At 62.8% G+C, this 27448-nt stretch overlaps 4 protein-coding genes across 4 annotated transcripts in view; 2 read left to right on the forward strand and 2 right to left on the reverse strand.

The window, feature by feature from the left end:
* Positions 1–1288: 1288 nt before the first annotated feature.
* Positions 1289–12327, reverse strand: RGS11 (regulator of G protein signaling 11). Its single transcript, XM_032591631.1, has 17 exons — positions 12250–12327; positions 11786–11882; positions 11656–11706; positions 11345–11451; positions 10603–10654; positions 10431–10489; positions 10137–10213; positions 9883–9964; positions 8158–8226; positions 7080–7157; positions 6933–6994; positions 6697–6810; positions 6468–6583; positions 6234–6321; positions 5999–6137; positions 2165–2247; positions 1289–2092 (listed from the first exon to the last, which is right to left on the reverse strand). Exons 1-17 carry the CDS (start codon positions 12292–12294, stop codon positions 1969–1971), a joined length of 1443 nt encoding a protein of 480 aa, XP_032447522.1. The 5' UTR covers positions 12295–12327; the 3' UTR covers positions 1289–1968.
* Positions 12328–15325: 2998 nt separating this feature from the next.
* Positions 15326–17669, forward strand: ARHGDIG (Rho GDP dissociation inhibitor gamma). The gene is made up of 6 exons (XM_030301498.1): positions 15326–15426; positions 16532–16711; positions 16820–16903; positions 16985–17061; positions 17144–17207; positions 17303–17669. The coding sequence occupies exons 1-6, from the start codon at positions 15354–15356 to the stop codon at positions 17500–17502; spliced, it is 678 nt and encodes a 225-aa protein (XP_030157358.1). The 5' UTR covers positions 15326–15353; the 3' UTR covers positions 17503–17669.
* Positions 17670–17809: 140 nt separating this feature from the next.
* Positions 17810–21524, forward strand: PDIA2 (protein disulfide isomerase family A member 2). The gene is given in 16 exon segments (XM_030301493.1): positions 17810–18029; positions 19188–19397; positions 19479–19612; positions 19695–19749; positions 19752–19830; positions 19902–20019; positions 20108–20234; positions 20306–20398; positions 20401–20492; positions 20494–20502; positions 20617–20638; positions 20641–20736; positions 20816–20870; positions 20872–20995; positions 21174–21284; positions 21396–21524. Coding segments are annotated over 16 exon segments (1626 nt in total). The 5' UTR covers positions 17810–17824; the 3' UTR covers positions 21492–21524.
* A 918-nt stretch (positions 21525–22442) lies between these two features.
* The window catches only part of AXIN1 (axin 1), a 59112-nt gene continuing 54106 nt past the window's right edge, over positions 22443–27448 (reverse strand). The window contains 5 exon segments of the mRNA XM_030300076.1: positions 22443–22625; positions 22628–22665; positions 22827–22994; positions 24591–24698; positions 26510–26755. Of these exon segments, the coding sequence (XP_030155936.1) occupies positions 22540–22625; positions 22628–22665; positions 22827–22994; positions 24591–24698; positions 26510–26755 (646 nt within the window). The 3' untranslated portion in view covers positions 22443–22539.

Consider the following 27448-nt stretch of genomic DNA (forward strand, 5'->3'; position numbering starts at 1 on the left):
CCGAGGGTGGTGCAGGGCTGGGGGCCGCCCGCAGCAGTGCCGGAGGAGCCTGAGCGGGAGGGACCCCCGCCCACCCCCCATCCCCCATCCCCGCAGGTCCCGGGGCCGGGGGCAGGGGTTAGGCGCGGGCTCCAGGAGAGGCCCGCACTGGGGGGCATCTCGCTCCACGGACTTGTGCCTCCGATCGCCCTGGGGCCCTGACCCACACCAGGCTCCCTGGGACTCGGGCCTGGCCAGGAGTTGCTGACCGGCACCAAGGGCCCGCCCTCCCCACTGGAGCACTCGGCCATCCTTGTCCTGCCAGGGCACGGACGCCGTTCCCCACCGACTCCTCTGAAGACCCCCGAGTCTGCGCCTGAGTCCTCTGCTCCCCACGTGGGACCCTGCGTGCCGACCTCTTTGACGCCTGGACGTTCCCCCCCCCACCCCCGGCCCCCGCCACTGCCCGTCTCGCAGACACCTCACGCGCCACACGCCTCATGGACACGCCCCACGCACACGCCCCACGTGCACGCCCCACCGACACGCCTCACGGACACGCCCCACCTACCTACCTCACGGACACGCCTCGTGGACACGCCCCACGCACAGCCTCACCGGGTACGCCTCTCCGACACCCTCGTGGACACGCCCCATGCACACGCCCCACCGACACGCCTCACGGACACGCCCCACGCACACGCCTCACCGGGTACGCCTCTCCGACACGCCTAACCGGCACCCTCACGCACACGCCCCACGTGCACTCCCCACGGACACGCCCCACGTGCACTCCCCACCCACACGCCTCACGGACACGCCCCACCGACCTACCTCACGGACACGCCTCGCGGACACGCCTCACGGACACGCCCCACGCACACGCCTCACCGGGTACGCCTCTCCGACACGCCTCACCGACACCCTCGTGGACACGCCCCACCGACACGCCTCACGGACACACCCCACGTGCACGCCCCACCGACACGCCTCGCGGACACGCCCCACGTGCACGCCCCACCCACACGCCTCACGGACACGCCCCACTGACCTACCTCACGGACACGCCTAGTGGACACGCCCCATGCACACGCCTCACCGGGTACGCCTCTCCGACACGCCTCACCGGCACCCTCACGGACACGCCCCACGTGCACGCCCCACCGACACGCCCCACGGACATGCCCCACGTGCACTCCCCACGCACACGCCCCACCGACACGCCCCACACACACACCTCACGGACACGCCCCACCAGTGGGCCTCACAGCACACGCTCCACGATTTGGACAATAAAGGGGGCTCAGAGTGAGAGCTGCGGGTCTTTTATTTCGGCGTCGGGAGTGGGTGGGAGCAGGAAGGGGGGCGCCGCTCCCCCTGGCCCCACAGAGCTGCGCTCCCAGAGGACCAACTGTCCTTCGCCCGGGGGCTGGCGTCCCCTCCTCCCCCAAGGGCTCCACCCGCCCCTGCGGGGAACTGGCACCAGTTGTCACCAGGGTGGGGCCGTTGGGGCCGTCCCTGTGCAACTCTGCTGGAGAAGCCACAGCCTCCAGGACACCGGCCAGAGGCGCCCCTGGGGCATGAGGCCTGGGACGTGCACAGTGGCGGCCACAGCGTAGGCGAGACGCAGGAGGATGGCTCTTGGCCGACTGGAAGGCTGAGGCGCCCCCAGCAGAAGCGGGGACGTGGTGTGGGGTCCCCACAGGGTCACACTGGGCGGAGCGCCCCGGGGAAATCCACCCGGCGGCCTGCATCTCCTCCCATGACAAGTGCCACCTGCCGGAGGCCCACCTGGTATCTGCCAGCAGTTTATGGTTCTGGAGGTGGGGAGGCGTCGAGAGGGCTGCACGAGGGCAAAGGGGGGAGCCCAAGAGGTCTGCTTGCCCCACAGCAAGGCCGGGGCCTCTGGGCACGAGGGGACGCCCGTGCCAGGGCTCTCAAAAGTGGCCAGGACCCTGGGCAAGAGGTGAGGGCGGCGCTCACGCCCACTTAGGCGCCCCCCTCACCACACTCAGGGCCACCGGCGGCAGCCGCAGGCTCCCCAGGGGTGGCGGCAGGAAGCAGAGCGGGGCTGGGGCTTGAATGCGGCAGCTTCCGCGTGAACGGGAACACCCTGTGGGCAAGACGGGACCTGAGCACGGGGCAGCCGTGAGGTCTGCGCTGCTCCGGGCACGGACAAGCTCACCGTTTCTTGGCCTCTGGGGGAATCACGGCTTCGGCCAGCAGGTCTTTGTAGGCGGCAGACTTCAGGAACCTCGGGTAGGAGTCCTGCAAGAGACCGCGCCCAGACGGCTTCCCCGGCCGGTCCAGCCTGCCACGGCTGGGGCCTCCGCCAGCCCCAGGCCCCCCCCACCCCGCCCCAGCGGACAGCGCTGGAGGCGACCACCCCAGACCTCCCCAGGACAAGTCAGACGGACTTGGGGAGACCTAGGCTCCTATCCAGTTTACCCACAAAAGCTGGGCAGGGGCCGGGTGCCCATGCTAGGAGTGAACCGTGGTACCTACGGTGGGAAATGCCAAGTGGTGCCCCCCCCGTTCTGTGTACCCCGAGAGTGAGGGGGAGGACACGGAGCAAAATAAAAAGCAAGGTCGAGAAAAACTGTAAAACTGCATAGTATACAACAAAGAGAGAGAGAAATCTATGAACCCAACTGCTTATTATATTTAAAAGAAAAAAATAAATTTCAAATAGTTAATTTTAGTGGGAAGAAGGGAAGACAGCGGAAGGATCAGGACAGAACCACATTTACTTGAATGCACCTTCTTTGCTGATTGGATTTTGAAACTGTGTAGACACTTTACATAATTATAAAAAACAACAAATAGTCAATTCCCAAACACTGGAAGTCAAGTGGGACAAGTGAGCCACAGGCACCCAGTCGGTGACACCACCCTGGCCACACGGAATATAGCTGCTGGAGGGGGCGTCCCCAGGAGGGTATGTGCAGAGGACCAAGCCGAGGAAAAAGTAAACCATTTTCAGTGACTGCATGGTTAATGGTAATGCTGTGTTGTTGAGACTCCTGAGTGAAATGTGAGAAAAAAGCAAGTGAGTCATTATGTTAGCATCGTCAAGAACCAAGATTTTCAGTGGGTTAGTGAGGAAAGAGATGGAAGTCAACGTTAGGGACATTCTCTAATCCTGAACCTGAATTAGCAGTGTCACGAGGCGCCTGGGCGGATCAGTAGGCGGGGTATCTAACTCTTGATCTCTGTTCAGGTCACGAGCTCATGGTTCGTGAGTTCGAGCCCAAGTCAGGCTCCATGCTGACAGCATGGAGCCTGCTTGGGAGTCTCTCTGCCCCTCCCCCCACACGCACACGGGCACGCGCTCTCTCTGTCAAAAATAAATAAATGCACCTTTAAAAAAAAAAAAAGGTAGAGGTGCCTGGATGGCTCAGTTGGTTAAGCGTCCGACTCAGGCTCAGGTCATGATCTCACGGTTCGTAAGTTCGAGCCCCACGTCAGATGCTGTGCTGACAGCTCAGAGCCTGGAGCCTGCTTCAGATTCTGTGTCTCCCTCTCTCGCTCTCCCTGCCCCTCCCCCACTCGTACTGCGTCTCTCTCCCCCAAATAAACTAAAAATTAATAATAAAAAAAGGAAGCGTCAGTACGAGCTCCTGATGTATCCTGTTTAAAACACTGATACTCCTACTTCTGTTCACCGAAAGGGCCCGAAACAGTTCAGGTTACAGTGGACACATCAGCGTGCGCGTCAAGGTTTCTAAACACCCTTGAAAAAGAGCCAGGGCTTCCCATGGAAACGGCTGACTCCAGGTCTGGCACAGGCGGAGCCGGGGACAAGCCACCACGCCAGAAGGCAAGAAAGCCAGCACGGATTTCAGAACACATCAAATGCCCCAGGAGCCAACAGCTGGCAGGCTGGACCTCTGCACGGGAATTAAGGGTAAGAACCAGAGCGGAACGAAACCCGTCACCTGGTGAGAGTGTGGCTTTACATCGGGGTTAAAACTATCTCAGGCTTACTGGCCACCCTTGGCAGACACCGTGGGTACGATGCATTATTGTGAAAACTGGTGACCAAAAGAAGGGGTCGAGCACTGATCCTGCCTTCCCTGGACGACTGTGCCACAAAGAGCAGGCGAGAAGAGGTGTCCCGGAGCAGTGTCCCCCCTCTTAAACAGAGGCAGGGACGGGCCAGCTCCTTGCCTGCACCGAAGCCACAGGCTGCTCCCGTCACAAAAGGAGAGGCGCCCGGGCCCCACGCACCTCCCGATGGGAGAACACACCGAACACCATCTCTGAAGTAAAGACCCTTGGCAAAACCAAATACACGAAAAGACTGAAGATGAATCCGATCAGGTCTTAAACGTAACTACCAATCTGCAGAAACACACAAGGACACCACGAGGGCGCCATTAGTAAAACCCAGACTGTGGGAAATCACAGGACAAAGGACCTCCAGTTTCTTTAAAACAGAACAGAAAAAGAAGAAAAGGTAGAGAAGAAGCCTCTGCTTTAAGAAGAGGTTTAAGGGGCACCTGGGTGGCTCAGTCAGTTGAGCATCCGACTCTTGATTTTGTCTCAGGTCACGATCTCGCGGGGTTCAAGCCCCGAGGTGGTCTCTGCACTGAGTGTGGAGATTGCTTGGGATTCTCTCTCTCTCTCTCTCTCTCTCTCTCTCTCTCTCTCTCTCTCTCTGCTTCTCCCCTGTTCACGCACTCTCAAGATAAAAAAACTTAAACAATAAAAATAAATAAAAGGGGGTTTAAGAGATTTATTAACCCATTCTGACATACGGACTTCGTTTGGACCCAAATTCAAGCAAATTGAAAAAACAGATAAGTTTTTGGCTGTGGCATTCAGAGGGGAAGATGCCAGAGATGTCCATACCCTAACCTCTGGAACTGTGACGGTGTCTCTTATAAGGCAAAGGGATTCTGCAGATGTGAGTTAAGTCAACGATCTTGAGGTGGGGAGATGTCCTCAATTGTCCAGGTGGGCTCAGTGTCACCACAGGCCCTTATAAGTCAAAGAGGGGGCTGCGGGAGGACCAGAGACACAGGTCAGAGATGCTAGACTACCGGCATAAAGACGCAGGAGGAGGAGGTGCCAAGAAAGGCAGGCGTCTGCAGAAGCTAGAAAAGGCAGGACATGGGATTCTCCCCCTGGAGATTCCAGAAGGAACCAGTGCCACCCACACCTTGACTTTACCCCAGGAGACCTGTGTCAGACTTCTGACCTCCAAAACTTTAAGAGAATAAATTCGTGTTGCTTTAAGCCACCAAGTTTGTGGTGTTTTTTTACAGCAACAACAGGGAACTAAACACAGATGCCAAGTGAGGAAGTTTTGACCCCGACTGGCTCTTTGAGGACACTGAGTGATCCTGTGTTCATTATGTGATACTGGCATCTGGGGTCACGTTGAAAAGGGAGGGAGGGGGTCCATGTCTTTCAGAGGATCCTGAAGTATCTACAGATAGGAAGTCTGGAAATAGCTTTAAAGTCACGGGGTGGGGGGCAGGGGGCAGGGATAGACAATGAATCAGAATAGGCCCCGAGCTGACTGTTTTTGAAGCCAGGCAGTAGGTATGTGGGGGTCATTTTACTATGTTTTTGTTCACGTTTCGGATTTTCCATGTTAAAATACTTTCCTTTTGAGGAAGAGAGCATGAGCATGAGTGGGGGAGGGGCAGAGAGCGAGAGAGAAACAGAGAGACTCTCAAGCAGGCTCCATGCCCAGCACAGAGCCTGACATGGGGCTTGATCCCATGACCCTGGGGGCAGGACCTGAGTCGAAATCAAGAGTCGGATGCCCATCCAACTGAGCCACCCAGGCGCCCCATATTAAAACCCTTTCTGAAATCACGACTGGACCTCTCCTTAGGCCTATGGCTTGGGCAAGCCCTCAGCCCTTCCGAGCCTCAGTTTGCCCCTCTGTGAAAGTGGAGCCTGGGTCGCAGGTCTAAGCATGCCAGCAGCCGGTGGGAAGTGGGTGTGCAGACCCAGCTGTCACGGGGCCAGGCACTCCCCGAGCCCTCCCGGCCTGCACACTCACCTTCTTCATCAGCATGTAGATGTGCAGCTGGGCGTCATCCAGCACGTAGCGGTGGGGCTGGTGCAGACCCTCCAGGGTCCGCTCCATCGTCCGGCTGTCGATGTTGACCCACCGGGCAGCGCCAGGGGCCAGGAACTGCCTGTGTCGGCAGAAGGCGGACGGGAGACAGGCCCCGTGGGTCCGGGTTCCGCACGCAGGCCTAGCGGCCAGCCGGCACCTGCCCCTCGGCACTCACTGGTACACGGCGTCCACCATGGCGTGGACCTGGGCCTGCCCTCCGTGGCGCAGCTCCTCGCATGCCTCCCAGAAGCTCAGGTTCTCAGCTAGGGGTCCACACGCCAGGTCAGGCCCACCTGAGCCGCGGCCATGCCGGCAGAAACGTGGCGGGGGCGGGGCGGGGGGGGCGGGGGACGGTCCTAGGCAGCAGCATCCCTCACAGGGGCCTCGAGCAAGGCAGGGGGCTTCTCACCGCTGAACTCTGTCCCGAGAAAGGCCATGAAATGCGCCCGTCCCACAGGGTCTTCCAAGAGCTCCTGGAAGCTGAAGCCCCATCGCTCCACGCGGAGCTTCGTGGGCACAGCCACGCTGGAGGGACAGGGCACAGGGATGTGCCGGCAGCAGGGGCGTGGGGGGGCAGTGCCCCGGCGGGAAGGGAGGTGGGGGGCAGTGCCCTCTGCCCCCCCCCCCCCCGGGCTTACCTGGGTGCGTTCAAGGTCCAGTAGGTGTCATCATCTGTGACCCAGGGGTTGCCCGGCAGGCACCCTGACATGATGGGATCGTGCAGCTCACGTCGGCTGCTGAACTTCAGGTACCTGGGGAGTGGGGGGACGGTGCCAGGGGCCAGTGCAGGGACAGGCTGTGGGGACAACGGCACTCGAGGAAGGGTCTGGGCTCTGGGCGGGGGTCCCCAGCCGGTGCCCTTCAGCCCACTCACGCCTCAAGGCAGACAGAGGACTTCACCCGGGCCCTGCCCAGGGCTTTTCTGCACAGCTCCATCTAGGACGTGAGGCCTATGAAGTGGGGCCTGGCCTGGGGGTCAGCCAGCCCAGGCCCCTCTCTCCCACCCACTCCTAGGACCTACCTCCCGCTTGTAGAAATCTATATTCTTGGTCTGGAAAGGGCCGGGCGGGCTGCAATTAGAAGGCAGGCCCTGTGGGGACTGAAAACCCACCGTAGTTCAAGAGTCCATCCCTGGGCTGATAGAGAATGGCTCAGGCCCCCTGCCTTGCCCCTTGAAGCCCCCTCCCCAATGGAGGGGTCTGGCATTCCAAGAAGCTTCTGGGGGCCTCTAGTCTAAAGGTTTCCAGAATGTTCCATGGAGCCCTCAGGTTTCCAAAGTTACCTTGCAGTTCCCCAACTGTCACTATTTCATACTTTCGAACGTATTTAGGTCTTTTTTTTTTTTTTTTTTTAACAGCAGATACAGGAGAAATACTGCAACAGAATCCCACTCAGGAAGTCAGTCTCGCTAACTTATGCTCCAGGGTGATCTCAGCCTGTTCAGAGCTCAGAACCTGCCTGCCACATCTTCCGGGCCAGGTGGATGGACTGACCCTTCCCAACACCCGCGAACCCTCAGGATGCCCGAGATCTTCAATTTTCGCCCCGGCTCTCTTCGGCTGACTTTATAACAAGAAAATCACAAACCCACAATCTTGAACTAGGACTTCGAAGTCAGGAAAAAGTTTTATCTGTAAGGTACTAGATGTGGGATATTTTGCATTTTGCGGAACTGAAACAGAGCGCTCGGCTGCCACCGAGCGTGGACACGTCTGTCCTGGCTCAGTTCCCTCTGGTTCCAGAGGCCACTGGAGTCCATGCAGGGTGTTGGCTGGCTCGGCCCAGACCTCTCAGGCCTGTGGCCCCACCGAGGGCACACCTCCAACTCCCCCGGGTTCTGATGCTGTCCCGGCCTGGGGAGGAGCTCCCACTCTTCCCAGGGCCCCATCGCACTTACTTGCACCCAGTGCAGCAGGTGGGAGGCAAGAGGTGAGAGTTAGCAGAGGTCTGGGAGCGGGGGTACAGGCAGTGGCGCATGACGGCAGGGTCAAGAGCCATTTGAAAAAACAGATGGATGGGTGAGCAGCCCCCAAGTTGGGGTGGGGGAGGTATGTGTGCAGGGTGTGGAGTGGTCTGGGGGTATGGTGTGGGGTCCTCACCATCTGCGCTTGCCCGGCAGTGCAGGAACTGCGCTCTGGACCCTGCTCCAGGACGCTGGGGACCCCTGGCTGCAGAGGGGAGGCTGAGATGAGGTGAGGGGTGCAGCCCAAGTGGGCTGGTGAGACCCGTCCTAGTCTTGTGTCCCTGCCCCCCACCAGCTTCATATACGGAAGCCCTGCACCCACACGTCCTCCTTCAGTGGAAACTACGGGGGACCTGGGGGGGCTCCGTTGGTGAAGCGTCTGACTTCAGCGGAGGTCACGATCTTACTGTTCGTGAGTTCGAGCCCCGCGTCAGGCTCTGGAGCCTGCTTCAGATTCTGTGTCTGTCTCCTTCTCCCTGCCCCTCCCCCACTTGTGCCCTGTCTCTCTCTCTCTCTCTCTTAAATAAATCAAAAAAACAAAACATTAGAAACTGTCATTCAGAGAAAATTAAGAACCTGAGTCTCCAGTCCCTAAACCTGCTCTCTACCCATCCCCACCCCCATGATTACCTCACCTCAGCTGAGCTCACCTCCCTGCTACTGACTACTCAAACCACAAACCTGAGAATCCTTTTTTTTTTTTTTTTTTTTTAAGTAGGCTCTGTGCCTAATGGGGCTCGAACTCACTACCCCAAGATCAAGCGTCATGTGCTCCACCGACATAGCTGGCCAGGAGCCCCCTCCTAACCATCCTTCTCGAGATGCTCACCCGCCCCACATCTTTTTTTTTTTTTTAATTTTTTTTTTTTTAACATTTATTTATTTTTGAGACAGAGAGAGACAGAGCATGAACGGGGGAGGGTCAGAGAGAGGGAGACACAGAATCTGAAGCAGGCTCCAGGCTCTGAGCTGTCAGCACAGAGCCCGACGCGGGGCTCGAACTCACAGAGCGCGAGATCGTGACCTGAGGTGAAGTTGGCCGCTTAACCGACTGAGCCACCCAGGCGCCCCATCACCTGCCCCACATCTTGCTGCCCTATCCTCAAATGCATCTTGCACGTCTGGTCTCTTCCTCACCTCGGACCAGGCAGAGCCCTCATGCCGGTTCGCCCGGAGGCCCCCGCTGCCCTGCCCTCAGCCCGTGTGCACAGCCTCATGGCCACGTCTGCTCTGCCTTTCCACCTCCCTATCCTGCCCACCTGGCGCTCAGGTGGAAGAGGAGGAGTCATTTCCCAGAGACCCCCCCCCCCCCCCCCCCCCCACCGAACAGACACACACTTGATGAGTTACAGGCCTGTGGATCGCTCTCATTTTTCTTTTCCATGCATTTTTCCCACAAGAACTTGCATTCATGCTGGCTCTGACCGCCCCCACAGACCAAGATAGCCGGTCAGCCTCATCTCTCCACAGCAGAGGACTAGCACACCGCCTGCTCAGACCGCGGTTCTGGGTACAGCCTAGCTACAGGCCAGCACCCCCCAAAATTCTTGGTCTGTGACCTCAGTTCCTCAGAGCTGTAACTAAGCCTGACTCCACTCTGCCTCCTCCTTTAGACCCAGAAAGAGGCCGGTTTGTCCTGGGCTGTGTGGATGGGAGGCGGACTCAGGCCCGGGCCTCAGTTCTGATGGGCCCCAGAAATAGAACTTACTGCTGGGATCCCGAAAGCCGCATCCTTATCACAGGCTCAAAATGCAGGTTCAGAGCGAGCATTTGAGGGAAACACACTGCCTTCTGGCAAGATCCCGCTGCTACACAAGGAACTGCCCACCCCCCCCCCCCCACACACACACAAGGGTATTACCGGAGGCCTATTCACCAGCCAGTACGTCTGCTCCTGGCACGCCATGACCAGCCTGTCCCCCTTCCTGCGCTGCTTAGCTGCCCTGGAGGGAGGGTAGGTGGAGCTGGGGGACAGGGTGCCCACAACAGCACCTCTTCTGCCCTGTCCCCACCCTCAGGCCAGAGCCTGGGAAAACAGCCAGGGCTTGGTACTGCTGGGCCTCCCGGGCAATTCCCACTCGATGCCCACAAGTCACGGGTGGGGCAGGGTCTCACCGAAGCTGCTCTCTCGCTTGCATCACCACCAGGTCCCATGCGTGGTTGATCTTCCTGTGCAGCTGGCCATAGTGTTCCTGGAGGGTGTTGAGGTCTACCCTGGGCAACCCCTCTCCTGTCCAGCTCTGGGTTAGGGACCACCCACACCCCCACTGAGACATATAGGGATCCCGTGTTTGTCTGCACCATCCTGGGGCCTGGGCTGTGTGTGCGCTCCAGGGCAAACTGAGGCCCCGGGGTCAAGAGCAGGGCTTGGGTTCCTCCGGCTGGCCTCAGCCTAGGGGAGCGTCCCACCTTCTCGTGGCCGACCAGGGCCCCCGGCTTTCGGATGTTCTTCTTCGCCAGGTAGATGGCTGGAAGGACAGGGGACCAGGCTGCAGAGGAGAAATCTCTGCCCCTCGTCCCCTGCGCCATCACTTCAGAGGGCAGGGAGCTGTCCCAGGTTAGCCTGCTCCTCCTCACTCACCATAGTCCAGCTCAGTAGCTGGCCACAGCGTGCTCGTCCAGAAATAGGGCGTCTGGAATGGTGCAAGGACAGCGTTTCTGGGACCTGCTGGACCTTCCTCACCCCAGGAGTTGTCCCCCTCCCCAGGCCCCTTGGGAAGAGACTGGGCGGCCTCAGAATCTGCCTGTCTGCCCACAGCCTGGAGACTCACACGCCACTGGCCATCTTCCCCACCTGGAACCAAGCTCCACCCACCCTTGGGGCCCCCTGCAAGCACTGCCTCCTGGACTGGGCTCCCTGAGTCCCTACTGCCTGGTGGGGGGTGGGGGTGGGGCCTGCTCAAGTCTGTACCAAAGACTATGTGTGGGGACTGCCAGGGAGGCCAGGCAGGACAGGTCCATAGTGATTGAGGTTACACACTGAGATGCTAGAACCCTGTCCTCGGGCCCCACACAGATTTCTTCCTGGGTGGGGGTTTAAGGATTCTCGGGGAAACCATCAGAATCCTCCACAGGTGCTATACCCTTTATGGGTCCCCTGCTGCGGCCTCAGAGAAACTGAGGGTCTCTCCCCTTATCCTGGTCCTCCTATCACAGGGCACGTGTGGGTTGGGGCAGTGGACCACTCCCCAAGGGCCTGGGGGAGGGGCAGTGGACCCAGACCTGTGGTGACATCACCACGCCCTACTCCAACCCCTTCCACAGGTCCCCTCTAGCTGGGCTGCTGGGTTTGTGCTTTCCACCTGCTCCCCGTTGCACCTGACCTGAAATCTGTAGGGTGTGTCGTCTGGCCGGAGCACAAGACAGCGGGGGTCTCGCAGCGGGTACAGGTAGCCGTGCTGCACCAGGAGAGTGCCCAGGTGCAGGGCCTCTGCGGGCGGCAGGGTGGTGAGTGCTCAGCCTGGGAGAACCAGTCCCGGGGCTCTCCCTCCCCAGCACCCTTGGCTTGGCCCTGACACCTGTGAGCCCAGCCTAGGCCATCAGCACAGCGACCCCAGGGCAGGGGGCAGGGGGCAGGGGACAGGAGGCGCGGCAGGGGTGGGGCACCGGATGAGCAAGGGGCTGACCCCCTTACCCTCCTCCGAGATGCAGTACTTCTGGATCAACCACTCCACGAGGTCGCTGCCTGCACAGCAGAGATTGGCATGGGGTGGGGGGAGGCTCGGGCAGGGCCTCCATCCACCCCAGCCCCCGCGGCGCCTCACCAGCCACCATGTGCGGAATGACGGTGATGAGCAGGCGCTGGCTCCGCATCTTCACGCCCTGGTCGGGGTCCTGCATACTCACGACCACCCGCTCCATCTGGGCGAAGGGGGGGCCTTGAGGAACTGTTCCGGCCCGCCTCCCCCGCCCCGCCCCAGGCCCCGATTCCCCGGAAAGGGCCGAGAGCCCGGGACCAGTGCGCTCAGAGAAGATCAACGCGCACGCACGACGGTGGCATCTGAGGCCGCGGCGGGCGGCGGAGGAGTGGGGGCGGGGGCGGAGGCTAGAGGCGACTCCCGCCCCCGCAGCCCAGGTCTCCGCCGCCTCGCCCCGCCTCGCCTCACAAAGCGCTGTCGCCCCCAAACCCGCGGCCACACTCGCGCGCACCCACGCCCACCCCTCTTCGGCTCCCGGCCTCGGATGCCGGGAAATCGAGGGTATGGCGGGACCCCCAACCGGCACCCACCTTGCTCAGATGCGGCATCTGCGCACCGGCGCGAACGCCGGCCATGGCGGTGGGAAGGCCAGATGGCGGGTGGGGGCGGGAGCCGCCCCCCCCCCCCCCCCCCCCCCCCCCCGCCCCGCCGTCCGCACGCCCCACCCCTCCCCGCCCCCACGCCCCGCAAGACCCGCCTCACGCCCCTCTCCGCCCACGCCCCGCAAGACCCGCCCTCACGTCCTCGCAAGACACGCCCCCTCCCCACGAGATCCGCCCCCACGCCCCGGAAGACCCGCCCTGCGCAACCCCCCCCCCCCCCCCCCCGGCAGTGGTTGCGGGGGAGGGGGGGGTTGCCCCGGCGGTGTCAGCCCTCAGGGCACGCGGGGTCTGGGGTCTGAAGTCTGGAGGAATCTCCCCCTACGACGGGAGAAACTGAGGCCTGCGTCTGCGGGAGGGGCCGCGAGGTGGGCCTTGGAGATGCCCGCCCTGGGGCCATGGCGCGGAGGTCAATGAGGGAATCCGGGCTCAGCTGGGACAGGGTGGGGGGCTCAGAGAGAGGAGGGTCTCCAGGAGAGGGTCCTTGTGGGTGGGTGGGGACAGCAGTTCAAGGTCTCTTGTAATCCCTACCCCCACCTCCCCCAGCCAGCCCACGTGTGACCTCCTCAGGATGCGGCAGCCCCAGTGGTGGAGGGGGCTGTGAGGTCAGGGCAAGCAAAGGGCTTGACTGTCCTAGGAGTGTGTTTCTGTGATCGTGACACCATGCGTCACACCATGTTGGTGCCTCAGGTTGGCTGTTGCAGGTGTGCTGGGTGGGGGGAAAGGTGGCAGAAGGCTCACTCTCCCCCCAGCTGCACAGTGGCCTGGGCAGGACCAGTTGGGGAACAGGCAGAGACTCCACAGATACAGGATATCTGAGACTGTGGGAGAGGACCTTTACTGGGGAGGGGGGATCTCAACACACCCGCCCCACTCATGGTTCCCTTGCAGCCTCTAGGCTCAGGGCCCTGTCCTGGCCCTTCCTCCCCCTACGCCAGCCAGCAGCTTGGCCACTACACCTCAGAACCCCTTTGCTGGGCATTTATAAGAAATTCAAACAAGGGGCGCCTGGCTGGTTGAGGCCCGGGTGGTCAAGGTCCGACCCTTGGTTTCAGCCCAGGTCATGATCTCACGGTTTGTGGGATCGAGCCCCATGTGGGGCTCTGCGCTGACAGCATGGAGCCTGCTTGGGATTTTCTCTCTCCCTCTGTCTCTGACCCTCCCCCACTTGATCGCGTGTGCTTGCTCTCTCTCTCTCTCTCTCTCTCTCTCAAAACAAATAAACTTAAAAAAAAAGTCCAACCAGGTCTATCTCTGCTTTTTGGAGATAGAGTCTCTGTCCTCCCCTCCTGCCTCAGGGATGCTGGGGACAGAGCAGGATGGGGGGTTGGCCTTTGTCCTGCAGCCTCAGACCGATTTATGTCCACTGCTAGCAAGGCCAGGTCCGGGATGGGTTGGGGAGTCCTGCCTCCGCCAGGGATCTCCCTCAGATCCCAGTGACCTTCTCCCAACCATCCCCACCCACACAGGTGGGGTCAGGCTGGTGCCTGGCCTGCCCGTCCTCTCTGGATGAGTGGGCATCCACAGAAGCTGAAGGCCACCAGAGGCCATGGCTGTGCACCTGGGGACAAGTGGTTTCCCTAACCAACTACCCCTGCCACAGGGAAAGGGCAGCAGGGGTGGGGCCCTAGAATGGCCTGGGCCCCAGCTGGGGGAATCCTGCCTTGGGAAGATTGTGGACAGATGGAGCTCCAGAGGGGACAGTCCCCACCCAAGCCCAAGTGCCCCTAGCATCCATGGCCCTCCTCTGTGTAAATTTTGGGGGTGCAGGTGGGGAAATTGTCACATGGTCCCCCACCTGGGCTCTGGTGGGGGTACGGGGGCTTCAGCAACAAAGGAGCCGAGCATGGGCAGGCCTGTTTGTGAAGCCAGGGTGGCAGGGACACTCCCTCTTGTTTTGGGCAAAGGTGGGCCTGATCCCTGGGTATTTTCAGAAATGGGGGGTGGGGCAGAAAGGCATAAGGAAGAAGGGGGACTCAGGCCGGTGTTGTGTCTCCTCCACGTGCTCCACTCACGTCTCTTGGATGTAGCTGTCTGTCCCCAGCCTGAGACCCAGCTCACCCTTGTTCCCTGCACTGGCTGCTCCCATCTGCCTACCCCAAAGTTTGTCCAGGCATCAAGACCAGAAGCCGCTTTTATGCCCCCGTCTCGGCTCTCCACCACCAGGACTCTACTTTGGGTCAGTGTCCTTTCCTCCTCAAGGACAGGGCCCTTCCTTACGGCCTGGGTGCACAGAGCCTGCAGAGACCAGGGTACATTCACACAGCCCAGTGCATAAACGCTAGGGGAATGGCTGTGTGCCTCCATGTTGCATCTCGCTCTGTGGGTGGGACCTCCAGTCTCTGGGTATGCGGACACGGGTCCTCTGTGAGCCTCTGGGATGTGGAGCCAGAAGATTGCGCAGACACACACACACACACACACACACACACACACACCCACCCCCCAGCTCCCCAGGCTGGGCAGACTCCAGGAGTCCCCTCTGCCCAGACAGAAGATGGGTGGGGGTGGGGGTGGGGGTGGGGGTGGGGGTGGGGTGGGGGACTGTGGAGCCCCAGGTGCGGCCTGTACCGCCTGCAGGTAACGAGAGCCTGGGGACCTGGGGGAGGAGGGGCACGCCTGCTCCACTGGGCGCCCCACCCCCACCCGCCCCTCCCAGAGGGCTTCCCCGGAGAGTCCCCCAGGCTCTCGCGGGCGCCGTAGGGGTGGGGCAGCTCTGACGGACGGAGCGGGGTGCAGGCTGGGCCGGCGGCTGGGTCCGTGACGGCGGCGGCTGTGCGGGCTCCTGGTGCGCCCACGGCGGGGACGCCCAGGTGCCGGCGCCGTGCGGGCGACAAGCGCGTCTCTGCGGGGCTGCGCGGGGTCCGCGGAGCGGCTGGGGGCGCGCGGCGCGGGCGCGGCGCTGGGCGCGGGGGGCGCTCCCGGCCGGGATGAGCTCACCGCAGTCGCGCCGGGGCTGAGCGCCGAGCCGGGCGGCGGCGGGGCGGGCGGCGGCTCCTCGGCGGCTCCGCGGCGGAGCCGGGCCGCGGGCCACCATGCTGGGCCTGGACGCGTGTGAGCTGGGGGCGCAGCTGCTGGAGCTGCTCCGGCTGGCGCTGTGCGCCCGAGGTGAGCGGGCTGGGCTGGGGCCAGGGCGGCCACGTGGGCGGGGGTCTCGGGCGGGGGGTGGGGTGAGGAGGCTTCGGCCCGGGGCGGGGGCTCGCCCTCCCCCGCGGAAACTTTGGGGGCACTGGAGGGGAAATCGTGGCGTGGTCCCCCGCCTGGGCTCTGGCGGGGTGGGGCGGGGGTGGAGGGCTTCGTCCAGGGTAGACCTTGGCTGGGGGGGGGGGGGAGGCCGGGGAGGGGGGGGAGGCGGAAGAAGGAGCCAAGAGTGGGCGGGTCTGTTTGTGAAGCCAGGGTGGCTGCGAGACCCTCTCCCCTTGGGAACCTGCCCCTGAGATCCCCCCTCCCTTGGGTGGGGCGAGGGCTCCTTCAGGGCGTGTGGTGATCATTGAGGAGCCTGGAGTGCAGAGAGCATGGACTGGAAAAGATCCTGTCCCAAAACACTGTGGGAAGGGGTTTAGCGAGACCCCTGCTCCCAGGCACCATGGGAAGGGGCTGGAGGAGACTCTGAGTCTGAAGGCGCCCAGGGAGGTAACCTCGGAGCATGAGCGCAGGCAGGGGTTTAGAGAGAACCCCCTCTGTGCCCCAGGAACACTACCGAGAGGAACCCCTGGGACAGCAGGAAGGCTTTCCGAGATGTGAAGGGCAGGGCCTCTGCCCCAGGGAAGACCTCGGAGGTCACCACTCCACCGTGGTGGCCTCCAGTCCTTGGGGCTGTGCCCCATTCAGGGTCTTCCTTCCCCCCACCTTTGGCCTCAGAGTCAGGGAGGAGCCCCGGATGGATGGGTTGCTGGGCCAGAAAAGGCAGCTGGTGCCTCCGGGGTGTCGCTTGGCTCCCTCTCTCAGGAGCCTTCTCCAACCCCCCAGCCTCCTCCTAAAAGGTTTGGGTGCAGATGCTGCTCTGTTTCTTCCCAGACCACCTCTCTTCCCCGACCCCCCATGCACCCCTCCCTCTCTGAGCACACATCCCTTTCCCTAACCCACCCCCCTCCCTGAACCAAGTCCCTCTGGGCACTGAGAGGCACAGCTGGCCAGGTGGGGGGCTTCGGTTTGATGAGTGAATGCCAGGGTCAGCTGGTCACAGCTGCTCATGCACCTCCCCAACCCTCAGTCCTCCTGACCGACAAGGAGGGGAGACAGCTGTCGCCCGACGAGGCACTGGATGAGGCCGTGCCTGAGTACCGGGCCCCGGGGAGGAAGAGCCTCCAGGAGATCCAGCAGCTGGACCCTGATGACGAGAGCCTGGTCAAGTACAAGCGGGCACTGCTGGGGCCCCTGCCACCCCTCGTGGGTATGTAGGGCTCTGGGCCCGGAGGGGAGGGGCGGAGGCCGGGCGGCTGGGGCGGGGCGGGGGTGGTTGGGGGGGGAGCCGTCCTGGTGACTTCCGGTTTCTCCTCAGGACCCGAGCCTGCTAATGTGCAGGTGACCAGGCTGACGTTGATGTCTGAGCAGGCTCCAGGGCCCATCACCATGGACCTCACAGGTACTGCCCCCCCCCCCGCCCGCCGTGGGGCTCCTGGGGCAGGGTCTCCACCGTCACACTTAGCTGCACTGTCCCTCGCAGGGGAGCTGGCTGCGCTGAAAAACCAGGTGTTTGTCCTGAAGGAGGGCGTGGATTACAAAGTGAAGATTACCTTTAAGGTGAGGGCAGCTGTCGCGGGGGACGCCTGCCAACACAGGGCCAGCCCCCCCAGAGGGGCCCTTAACACCCTCTGTCCCCCAGGTCAATAAGGAGATCGTCAGTGGCCTCAAGTGTCTGCATCACACCTACCGCCAGGGCCTGCGTGGTGAGGGCAGCGAGGAGGGCTGGCCTGGGGGGCTGTGGGGGGGGGGGGGGCGGCTGCGGCAGAGGGTGGCCCCTGACAACCTCCCCCTCCCCCAGTGGACAAGGCGGTGTACATGGTGGGCAGTTATGGCCCTAGCGCCCAGGAGTATGAGTTTGTGACCCCGGTGGAGGAGGTGCCTCGAGGAGCCTTGGTGCGGGGTGCCTACGTGGTCACGTCCTTCTTCACTGACGATGACAGGACAGACCACGTGTCCTGGGAGTGGGGCCTCCACATCTGCCAAGACTGGAAGAGCTGAACGTCCCCTACCCCGGGGGCTGTCCTCAGCCCACCTGGGGTCCTTGATTCCCCTGCCCCTGCAGCCAGTGACCACACCCCCACACCCTCTGCTACGGTCCTGGGACACCCCCTTCCGGGCTGGCACTGTGCCCTGAACAGTCCTATTAAACGTCACTTGTCTCGGTGCCCTTGGTGTTGCCTCTGTCTGCCTCCCCTCCCCGGGGGTGGGGGGAGCCTCGTGGCCTTATCTTCCTGGGACTAGGACTGGGTGCCACGTGGCAGCTGCTGCTTGGCCCCCGGCCCCCTTATCTGCCCCCTGCCTCGTGGGCCCCAGCACTGCCATGGACGGCCAGCTCCTGCTTGTGCTGCTGCTGCTGCTGCTGCTTGGGGCCTCGGGCCCAGAGGGCAGGGGCCAGGGCCCCGGGGAGGCCCGAGGAGGAGCCCCCCCCAAGGAGGAAATCCCTGAGGAGGATGGGATCTTGGTGCTGAGCCGGCGCAACCTCGGCCTGGCCTTGCGGGAAGCACCGCACTCTGTGGTGCAGTTCTGTGAGTGCACCGGGCCAGAGGGCTGGAGGACCCACAGGGGCCCCCCGGGGCGGGGGGGGGGGGTTTCAACTCCCCACCCTGTGTAGCCGGGGCTCTGTGCACATGAGGGACTTCCCTGTGGGCACCTGGCCCTCCGCTGTGCTCCCGGGGCTCCATGGAAGGGCACCTGAAGCAAAGCCCTGGGACTGAGCTGGGCCTGGGGGCGTCCAGCCTGAGCAGGGGAGGGTGGGGCTGGGGAGGGAGGCGCAGGTGCAGGAAGACCCTAGATCACCATCCATCTGCAACTCTTTCTGTGAGGGGCCACATAGCATTCAGGCCTTGCATATTCTGCTATGGATTAGAAAAAGAATTAGGGGCGCCTGGGGGGGCTCGGTGGGTTAGGCGTCCGACTTCGGCTCAGGTCATGATCTCGCAGTTTGTGAGTTCGAACCCCGCGTGGGGCTCTGTGCTGACAGCTCGGAGCCTGGAGCCTGCTTCTGATTCTGTGTCTCCCCCTCTGCCCCTCCCCAACTTGAGAGTGCGCGCGCGCGCGCCTCTCTCTCTCTCTCTCTCTCTAAATAAACATAAATAAATAAACATTAAAGAAGACATGTTTTTAATGTTTATTTATGTTGAGAGAGCAGGCACGTGAGCAGGAGAGGAGAAGAGAGAGGGGGAGAGAGAGAGTCCCAAGCAGGCTTTGCACTGTTATCTCAGAGCCCGATGTGGGGCTCGATCCCGTGAATCGTGAGATCATGACCCCAGCCAAATTCAAGAGCCGGACGAACAGTCAACCACCTGAGCCCCCCAGGCGCCCCCTCTTCGGTGGATTCTTGCAAGACTTTACACACGTGAAAGCCATTCCTAGATGGCAGGCTTGCGCAAGCAGGCACGGGGGGCCAGGGAACAGCAGCTGGAGGGTTCTTCTCAAACTCACTGTCGGGGCGGTGCTGGCCGCTGCACGCCCCCCCACCCCCACCGCCCGCCGCCCCCCGGTGTGGGACCTTGAGTCTGGCTCTGCTGCAGAGGGTCAGACGGGCCCCCAAAGGGTTCGGGAAGCGTGGACAGGAGTGCTCTCTGCCAGACCTGACTGATGCCGAGGTTCTGGCCGGGAGGGAGCAGGAGCCGAGGCTGGGGCTGTGGAGGCCGGTCGGGGACACTCATGGCCCTGTCCCCCAGACGCCCCATGGTGTGGGCACTGCAAGGCACTGGCCCCCGAATACAGCAAGGCCGCAGCCCTGCTGGCGGCAGAGTCAGCCAAAGCCAGGCTGGCCAAGGTGGACGGGCCTGCAGAGGCAGAGCTGACGACGGAGGAGTTTGCTGTGACCGCATAACCCCACGCTCAAGTCTTCCGCGATGGGAACCGCACCACCCCGGAGGAGTACACCGGTAGGGGGAGCGGGCACGAGGGGGGCGGGGGCGGGTGGCCGGGGCGGGGGGCTGGGCCCGGGCTGAGGGGACTCTTTGCAGGCCCCAGAGAGGCTGAGGGCATCGCTGAATGGCTGAGGCGGCGGGCGGGGCCCAGTGCCACCGGCTGGAGGACGAGGAACGGTGCCCAGGCACTGATCGACGGCCGGGATGTCGTGGTCATTGGCTTCTTCCAGGTGAGCTGGTGGTACTGGGGGTCCAGGCCACGGGAGCAGGGCCCGCGGTGCCGGCTGACCTCACAGGCTTGGGGCTCCTTAGGACCTGCAGGACGAGGACGTGGCTACCTTCCTGGCCCTGGCCCAGGATGCCCTGGACAGACCTTTGGCCTCACTGACCAGCCAAAGCTCTTTCAGAAGTTTGGCCTCACCAAGGACACCGTGGTGTCTTCAAGAAGGTGGGTCAGGGCCAAGGTGGGGGTCGGGGCTCAGGGCCGTGGCTCCTGCTGACCCACGCTGAGTTGTCCAGTTTGAGAGGCCGGGCAGACTTCCCAGTGGACGAAAGAGCTGGGCCTGGATCAGGGCGACCCTGTCGCACCTTCCTCCTCACGCACAGCATGCGTCGGTCACAGAATTCAACAGCCGGAGGAGTTGGACTGTGGGTGCATTTGCAGGGGTGGGTCGTGTCCAGGGGAAGCAAGCCCCCGCGATGCAGAGCGCGGTTGCCATTGCAGACGTCGCCGAAGATCTTTTCGGCCAGGATCCTCAACCACCTGCTGCTGTTTGTCAACCAGACGCTGGCCTCCCACCGGGAGCTGCTGGCTGCCCTTCGGGGAGAGGCAGCTCCCCCATTCGGGGGCAGGTACGGCTGGGACGGGGGGAGGAGGGGTGGTGGGGGATGTGGGCTGACCTGGCACCGACTGCCTGCGGCAGGTGCTGTCGTGGTCGGGACGTCGGTGCCGACAATGGCCAACGTGCTGCAGTACGTCGGCCTCAGGGCTGAGGAGGCCCACACCCTGCGCTTCATCAAATGGAGACCACCAAGAAGTACGCACCTGCACACGGGGGGCCGCTCACGCAACCCTCCGTCACAGCCTTCTGCCACGCGGTCCTCGGCGGCTGAGGTCAAGGTCTGCTGCTGAACTGCCACCCGGGAAAGGGGGGGGGAGGGGGGGGGGCGGGAGGGGAGCAGCAGTGCCCAGGAGAGCCCCCCCAAGTGAAGCACCCGGCCCGGTTTCCCCCAGCCCTACCTCCTGAGCCAGGAGCTGCCCCTGACTGGGATCAGCGGCCGGTCAAGACCCTCGTGGGCAAGAATTTTGAGCAGGTGGCTTTCGACGAAACCAAGAATGTGTTTATCAAGTTTTGTGAGTGCAGCGGGCCACGGGTGGTGGGCAGCGGGCAGGTGGGGCCTCTGCCGGCTGTGCCAACGCCCCGCTGTCCTAGACGCCCCTTGGTGACCCACTGCAAGGAGGATGGCCGCGGCCTGGGAGGCCCTGGCGAGAAGTACAAGGACAAGGGGACGTCATCATTGCGGAACTGGACGCCACAGACAACGAGCTGGAGGCTTTCCCTGTGCACGGCTTCCCTACCCTCAAGTTCTTCCCCGCGGGGCCGGGTCGCAAGGTGAGGTAGGGCAAGAGACCCCGTCTTCCTCGGTCTGCGGCTTGGTCCGCACCTTCCTCGGGCCTCGGCCATGGCCAAGAGATAGGGCAGGGCCTCCAGCGGCAGGGCCGGGAGGATGTGGCCAGGGTGCAGGGCTGGGTGAGGCGTGTTCTCCAGCGCCTCGTGTGTCCCTCCTTAGGTGATTGAATACAAAGGCACCAGGGACCTGGAGACCTTCTCCAAGTTCCTGGACAACGGGGGCGAGCTGCCCGCAGAGGAGCCCGCAGAGGAGCCCGCAGCCCCCTTCCCGGTGGGTGCCTCTTTCCAAGGTTCCCAGTCTCTGGACGTGGCAGTGAGGGTGCCAGGGGCTGGGGTGAGTCAAGGGCACAGCTTCTAGCCGGGGCTCTGTGACCCTTTCCAGGAGGACCCCAGCCAATTCCACCACGGAGCCCAAAGAGGAGCTGTAGTCGCCCCCCAACATCACCGTCTGGTGCCCCCACACCAGATGGTTCACTGAGGAGCCAGTGAATAAAGAGCTTTTGATCCTGCACGGTGTGTGTGGTTCCTGAGCACGGCCGGCCCCCCGGCCCCCCAAGAACCTCCTGGGCCCGTTCCGTCTTGAATGCGTCCTAGCCCTTGCCCCAGCCCTTTGGGTGGGTCTCTGACCCAGATCAGGGTCTGGGAACCCACCCTCTCCAGAGCTGTCAGTGTACCTCCACCGGACACCCCCCCACACAGGGGACCCTCAGAGGCCTGAAGTGCCGTGGTGGACGATGGCAAGCAGGCCACCAGCTCCACCCCAGAAAACAGGTGTCTCCATCGCCGGAGAAGGTTCAAAATGATTTTATTCCATTATTATCCAAGTACCTTGAAAAGATAATTGTACAAGTCAGCGCATGAAAAATGGGCTGGGGCAGCCCCCTCCACCCCGCTGGCCCTGGCCTGAGAAATGTACATATTTACACGGGCCTTAAAGGGGAGGTGGGGGGGCCCGGGACCCGCTGAGCCCGCGCTCTGGAAACGGAGGGTGGAGGAGGGAGAGCGCTCCGGGCTCCGGCGCCGGATCCACACAGTGGCAGGCAAGAGACAAGCTGTGTTGAAGGCACTCGGTGACATGTACAATTTACAGAGGCCCCCGCGGGGCCCCTGGCCCCCAGGCCCGGGCCAGGCCCGAGCGGGGCAGGGCGCGGCGGACGAGTCCCAGGGGGAGGGCAGAGCCTGCAGTGTGAGCGCGGGGAGAGGAGCGGGTGGGCCTGCCCGCGGTCAGCAGCAGGGCGACACGGACGGCGGTCGAGGTGGCTCCGGGGCGGGCTCCCCGCCCAGGCGGACCGAGTATTGCTGAGGAGTGGACCGCGCACCTCCTCGTCAGCTGCAGGACGGAGGCCTGTGGGACCCGCAGAGGGACCCCTGCCGTCCGGAACAGATGGCCCGAAGAGGCGGGTGGCCTTCTGCCAGTAGTTGTGTTGTCTGCATACACGCCAAGCAGGTGACCCACAGGACCCTCGGAGGCCGCCCTGGCCCTGCCTGACGAGGGCCCAACCTGGCGCGGAGGCCCGGCTGGCGGGTCAGTCCACCTTCTCCACCTTGCCGATGATCTTCTCCTCAAAGACCGGCAGGACGGTCTCATCTTCCCGAACCTCCTCAAACACACGCCGCAGTCAAACTCGTCGCTCACCTTCTTGAAGTAGTATCTGGAGGACGCGGGCCAGAGGCGGCGAGAGGAGGTGAGGGCCCGTCCCTCCTCTGCTGGCCAAGCGGCCTCATCTCCCTCCCGTGCACACAGACGCCGCAGGGCCCCGGCCACTAACACGTGTGCTGCCCACCGCAGGGTCTCCCGCGCGCCGGCCCTCACCTGTAGTTGCCCTTCCTGGTCAGCAGCTCCTTGAACTGGCCCAGAGTGACGGCTCGGCCCCGCACCAGGGTCCGGTACGGGATGGGCTCCCCGCAGAAGTAATAGGCCACCACGATGCTGTCACACGGCTGGGCGCTCCCACTGCCCGCCTTCCTCTGCGACTTCGACCTGGGGGCAGAGGCGCAGCGGTGACCGCTGGGCTCGGGGTCACACAGGACACACCCCAAAGGGCTTCGGGCCCCCTCCAAACAGGGGATAAGACTAGAGAGGATGAGCCGGCCTGGCGTGTGCAAACACCACGAGTGCGAAAGCCCGGATACCCCTCACCGCAGCGCCCTGTGCCCTCACTCCGTGTGGGGCCTCAACAGAGGCTCCGGTCCGGCCACACTCTCCGAAATCTACAGCATGGATGCCAGCTCATCTCCCCTCGTGCCGTGGCCTCCAGCCTCCCTGTGTCCTGAGCTGGCTGGAGCACCGTCATCCTACCCAGACCACACGAACGTGGCTTCTCAGGGCCAGAACCATGGTGGATCCCATCGCGAGGCGTGGGAAAAAACGCCTAGGTTACTGGAAAAAACGCAGCCCCCACCTCTAGGCTGGGCTACGCTACCTGTACCTAGGAGAGGCCTGAAGCCCTAAAGCTTCGGAAACTCTGAACGCCAGAGGCTGGGCGAATGGCACCGTGCATGGGTCTGGAAATGAACCTGCCCGCCCCCTACCTCCACCGCAGACAGCTGGTGAAGAGCAGAGGCAGTGGCCGGCCAGATTTGCAGGGAGGGCCGTGAGGCCAGCACGGTCTCCTGCCCGGGACCACTCCGAAGGGCCATCTGTCCTGATGGGTGACGAGACCGCACAGGCAGCGCGCCCTCCGTCCCGTAGTGGTCCCCGTCCCTGTGACCACCCGGAGCTGCCCAGGTGTGCTCGGACACAGCCCCTGGCCCCCACCAGCCGCCTGCAAGGAGCGGGTGCAGCGTCATGTCGGGAAGGCCTCCTGAGCTCACAACGGGACCCCCTGTCTCCCTGGTGCTCCGGGGGATAGCGCGGGGCGGTTCCTTGGGCTAGCTGGCCGTCTGCTGCTCAAGCCGGGCTCCTGGGTGCCTGCTTTCCTTCCCTGAGTGCTGCAACCTAACATGGTGGCGGGGGTCCTCTGCAGAAGGGATGCAGGGCCCCCCCACCGCCGGGAGACCACCCTCAAGGAGTGACCTGGTGGGGAAGCTCTGAGTCATCAGGCATCCGGCTGGACGTGATGAGCCACTGTGTGGGATGAGGCGGGGGACCCCGTTCTGCTCCGTTCTGAGCAGAGGACAGGGGTTGGGTGGCCGGCACCGTCTACATGAGGTCCCCAAACACCTGCCATGCACCACGCCTGCTGGGGAGCGGACGCGCCAAGCACCTGTTTCCCACGTTCCACGCAAGGACAGAACTAGAAGACTCCGTGTGCCGCGGCACCCGGACACACACGCCGCGGTGCTGGGCAAGGAGAGGCACCACCAGTCGCAGACCACGAGCCCCAACGGCCGGCCGGGAAGCTCAGGAAAGTAAAGGGGGTGGGCACACGGGGCCAGAGCGGAGGCAGCAGGTAAGAGCTCCCTCCCTGGCCCGGTGGCCACGTGTCACACAGGACGGCCCACGTCTCCTCTGACAGAGACCGGAAGCTTGAGGCCGGCTCCAGCTCTTCCGGCGCACGCCCCAGATCCTGGGAACAGCGGCTGCCCCGCAGGAGGCGGGGTAAGCGGTACCGAGACCCTCGGGGGGCGCACGTACTCTGTCTCCGAGAGCTCCAAGTCGGACACGGCTGGCACCACGCTCAGCACAGGTGTGCACGCTGGCCTGACACAGGAGCGCCCCCGCTGGATGACCTCCTGCACATACCTAGGGAACAACCACGGCGGTGAGCTGCGCGTGCCGGGGTCGGGCCTCCGCCAAGGCTCCGCCGTGACAGTGGGGCCACAGACAGGCAGACGGAGCAGGGGCCCCGGGGAGGGTCCGTCACCGCCGAACCAGGCTCCCACCGTGTGGGGCGGACAAAACACCACACCACACCACACGACGGGGGCTTCCGGGGCTCCGTCGGGGCCGGTCAGGAAACACGAGGCTCCAGTTAATCCAGAGTTCCCGGACTCCTCGGCGGATGACACTCCGGGGAACCACCGACCCTTCCTCCACACTGAAAAGAGCCTTCGGGGACGGCCTGGCTCCGGCCTCGTCCGCGTGCGTCCTCGTCCGCGCTCTGCCGCTCCATCCCGAGCAGCTTTCCCAACAGCTGTCCGCCCCGGACGTGACGTTGTGCAGCCCTGACGGTGACTTCTCTTCCGCCAGCCGGGGCGGGGTGGGGGTGGGTCACCCCACAAGGAACTCGGACCTCCATCCGTGTCTGCAGTCGCTTACAAAAGGCCCACGTTCTGGGCCGGCGACAAATGGAGACGCCGGAGCCGGTGGCCAAAACCCTGTCGGGAGCCTCACGGCCCAAATACGGATTCCCGAGAGGCTTGCGTGGACCAGTTTGGCGTCTCTGGCCGGCACGAGCACACGCAGGGCCTGCCGGGTGCTGCCGAGAAGAGCAGACACGAGCCCTACACCCCCAGTGCGTGGCAAGGATGACGTTCCCAGGCTCTGTGCAGCAGGGAAGACTTCCTACCCATAGGCCCCAGCCCCTTCCCCGCCGGCCCCTCTGCCGCCCTGTCCGCCTCCAGGTCACAGGCCCCGTCAGACGAAGCAGCATCCGCAGCACCGAGCCGGCTCTCTGGTTCTATGTTGACAGGGTCACAGGGTGTGAGACAGGTGGCCATAAACGTGGTCACACTCAATGACCAGGGGACGCAGTCAGGCTCCTGGCTCTGCCCGATAAGACAGGCACCAGGGATGGCCTGCATCCTGACACCAGCCTCCCAAGAGCTGGATGGCCCCCCGCACAGTGAGGTCCCCAGGAAACATGTCCAGTGACCATGACTGGGCAAGGGGCGCTGGCAACGTCCAAGAACAGGGCCACCGTGTGACCATGCTCTGGGGCCTCGGTGGAAAATGCAGATTTCCCGGATCTGTCCGGGAATTCCAACGCGCTGGTACATTCGGGGAAAAGTGACCTCAAGGCCCAGCAGAAAGGGCAGGGGAAGGCACATTCTGGCCTGGAGAGAAGACCGCCATCCACAAAGGGGTTCTCCCTAGGGTGAGCGGCACGGCGTGGGGAGCCGCATTGGCCTGAGGCTGCGTCAGCAGTGGGCGGGGCCTCTCTGGCCCTCAAGGCGCAGGAGGGCACGGCGCTGGGGACAATGGGGCTTGGGGTCCCTTGCAGAGAAGACTGTACCTCTACGCGTACTTCAGCAACGTTCACCGTCCCACCTGTGCGTGGCACCGTTTATGGCTTCCCGCCCAAGGACCCCCCCCAGGACCCCCACTCTGAAGCCTGCACAGCGGCCAGGGGGATCCTGACCGTAGTGTCTAGAGGCTCCGTGGAGCCCCGGGGCGAGTGCACACTCACAGAGGGGAGACGGCTCTCTACCCCAGGAGGACCCTCCCAGCCCTTGTCACACAGCAAGGCCACGTGCCGTGCCCCGGGTGGCGCTCAGTGAAAGAAAAACCAGGACTGCTGGGGGGTGCCCAGGCCTCGGGGGGCTACAGCCCCAAAGCAGTGCCAAGGCAGCCCTGATTGGGGGTGTGGCCTGCCCTCCCCGCTGCCCCCCTACCTCTGCTTTGAGGGTAATTTGCTGGCTCTCTTCTCTTCCTCCTCCAGGCGCCTGCGGGCCTCCTCCAGCTGGGTCAGAGGGTTGGGGGCTGGGTTGGGTGGCATGGTGGGGTCTTGAACGAAGAGGTGAGAGGGCTGGACGGAGTTGCGAAGCTGAGCGCTGACCCAAGGGTGCACGGCCCCGGGACGCTCCACGGACAAGGGCCTGGGGCTCTCGTGCACCTGCTGCTTCTTGGCACCGGAAGACCTTTGGGAGCAAAAGAACGAGTGTGGCAGCATCTGGAACCCTGGCCACAGGCGGGGCCAGTGGAGGCCACCAGGGCACACCTGCCACCCCTCCCACCACACCACATGACACCGTGCTCCTCCGCTGCACGCTCTTTTTGTAACTCATTTGTATTTATTATTTTTTTAAGTTTTTTTTTTTTTTTTTTAACATTTATTCATCTCAGACAGACAGAGCACAAGCAGGGGAGGGGCAGAGAGAGAGAGGGAGACACAGAATCCCAAGCAGGCTCCAGGCTCTGAGCTGTCAACACAGAGCCCAAGCGGGGCTTGAACTCACAAACTGTGAGATCATGACCTGAGCCCAAGTTGGACGCTTGACTGACTGAGTCACCCAGGTGCCCCTGTAACTCATTTTTGAAGAATTGTTTAAAGGTTGTTTATTTTCAGAAAGTGTGAGTGGAGGAGGAGCAGAGAGAGAGGGAGACACAGGATCCGAGGCAGGCCCCAGGCTCTGAGCTGTCAGCACAGAGCCTGACGCGGGGCTCGAACTCACAGACCGCGAGATCACGACCTGAGCTGAAGTCGGATGCTTCACCGACTGAGTCACCCAGGTGCCCCTTTTGTAACTAATTTTAACAACTTTACTGAACTATGTCATACCCTATATAAAAACTTAAAAAAAAAAACCTTTTCACTGTTTTTAAAAAACATT

The sequence above is a fragment of the Lynx canadensis genome, chromosome E3 (genome assembly GCF_007474595.2).
Source record: "Lynx canadensis isolate LIC74 chromosome E3, mLynCan4.pri.v2, whole genome shotgun sequence".
NCBI classification, from domain to species: Eukaryota; Metazoa; Chordata; class Mammalia; order Carnivora; family Felidae; genus Lynx; species Lynx canadensis.

Bases quoted from the DNA above. Each gene is read 5' to 3' on its own strand.
- ARHGDIG (XM_030301498.1), top strand. From the start codon at position 15,354: ATGCTGGGCCTGGACGCGTGTGAGCTGGGGGCGCAGCTGCTGGAGCTG. The intron at 15,427-16,531 runs GTGAGCGGGCTG...CCCAACCCTCAG, and splicing joins GCTGGCGCTGTGCGCCCGAG to TCCTCCTGACCGACAAGGAG. The intron at 16,712-16,819 runs GTATGTAGGGCT...GTTTCTCCTCAG, and splicing joins GCCCCTGCCACCCCTCGTGG to GACCCGAGCCTGCTAATGTG.
- RGS11 (XM_032591631.1), bottom strand. From the start codon at position 12,294: ATGGCCGGCGTTCGCGCCGGTGCGCAGATGCCGCATCTGAGCAAG. The intron at 11,883-12,249 runs GTGGGTGCCGGT...CCCTTCGCCCAG, and splicing joins AGATGCCGCATCTGAGCAAG to ATGGAGCGGGTGGTCGTGAG. The intron at 10,490-10,602 runs GTGAGTGAGGAG...CTGTCCTTCCAG, and splicing joins AGCTACTGAGCTGGACTATG to CCATCTACCTGGCGAAGAAG.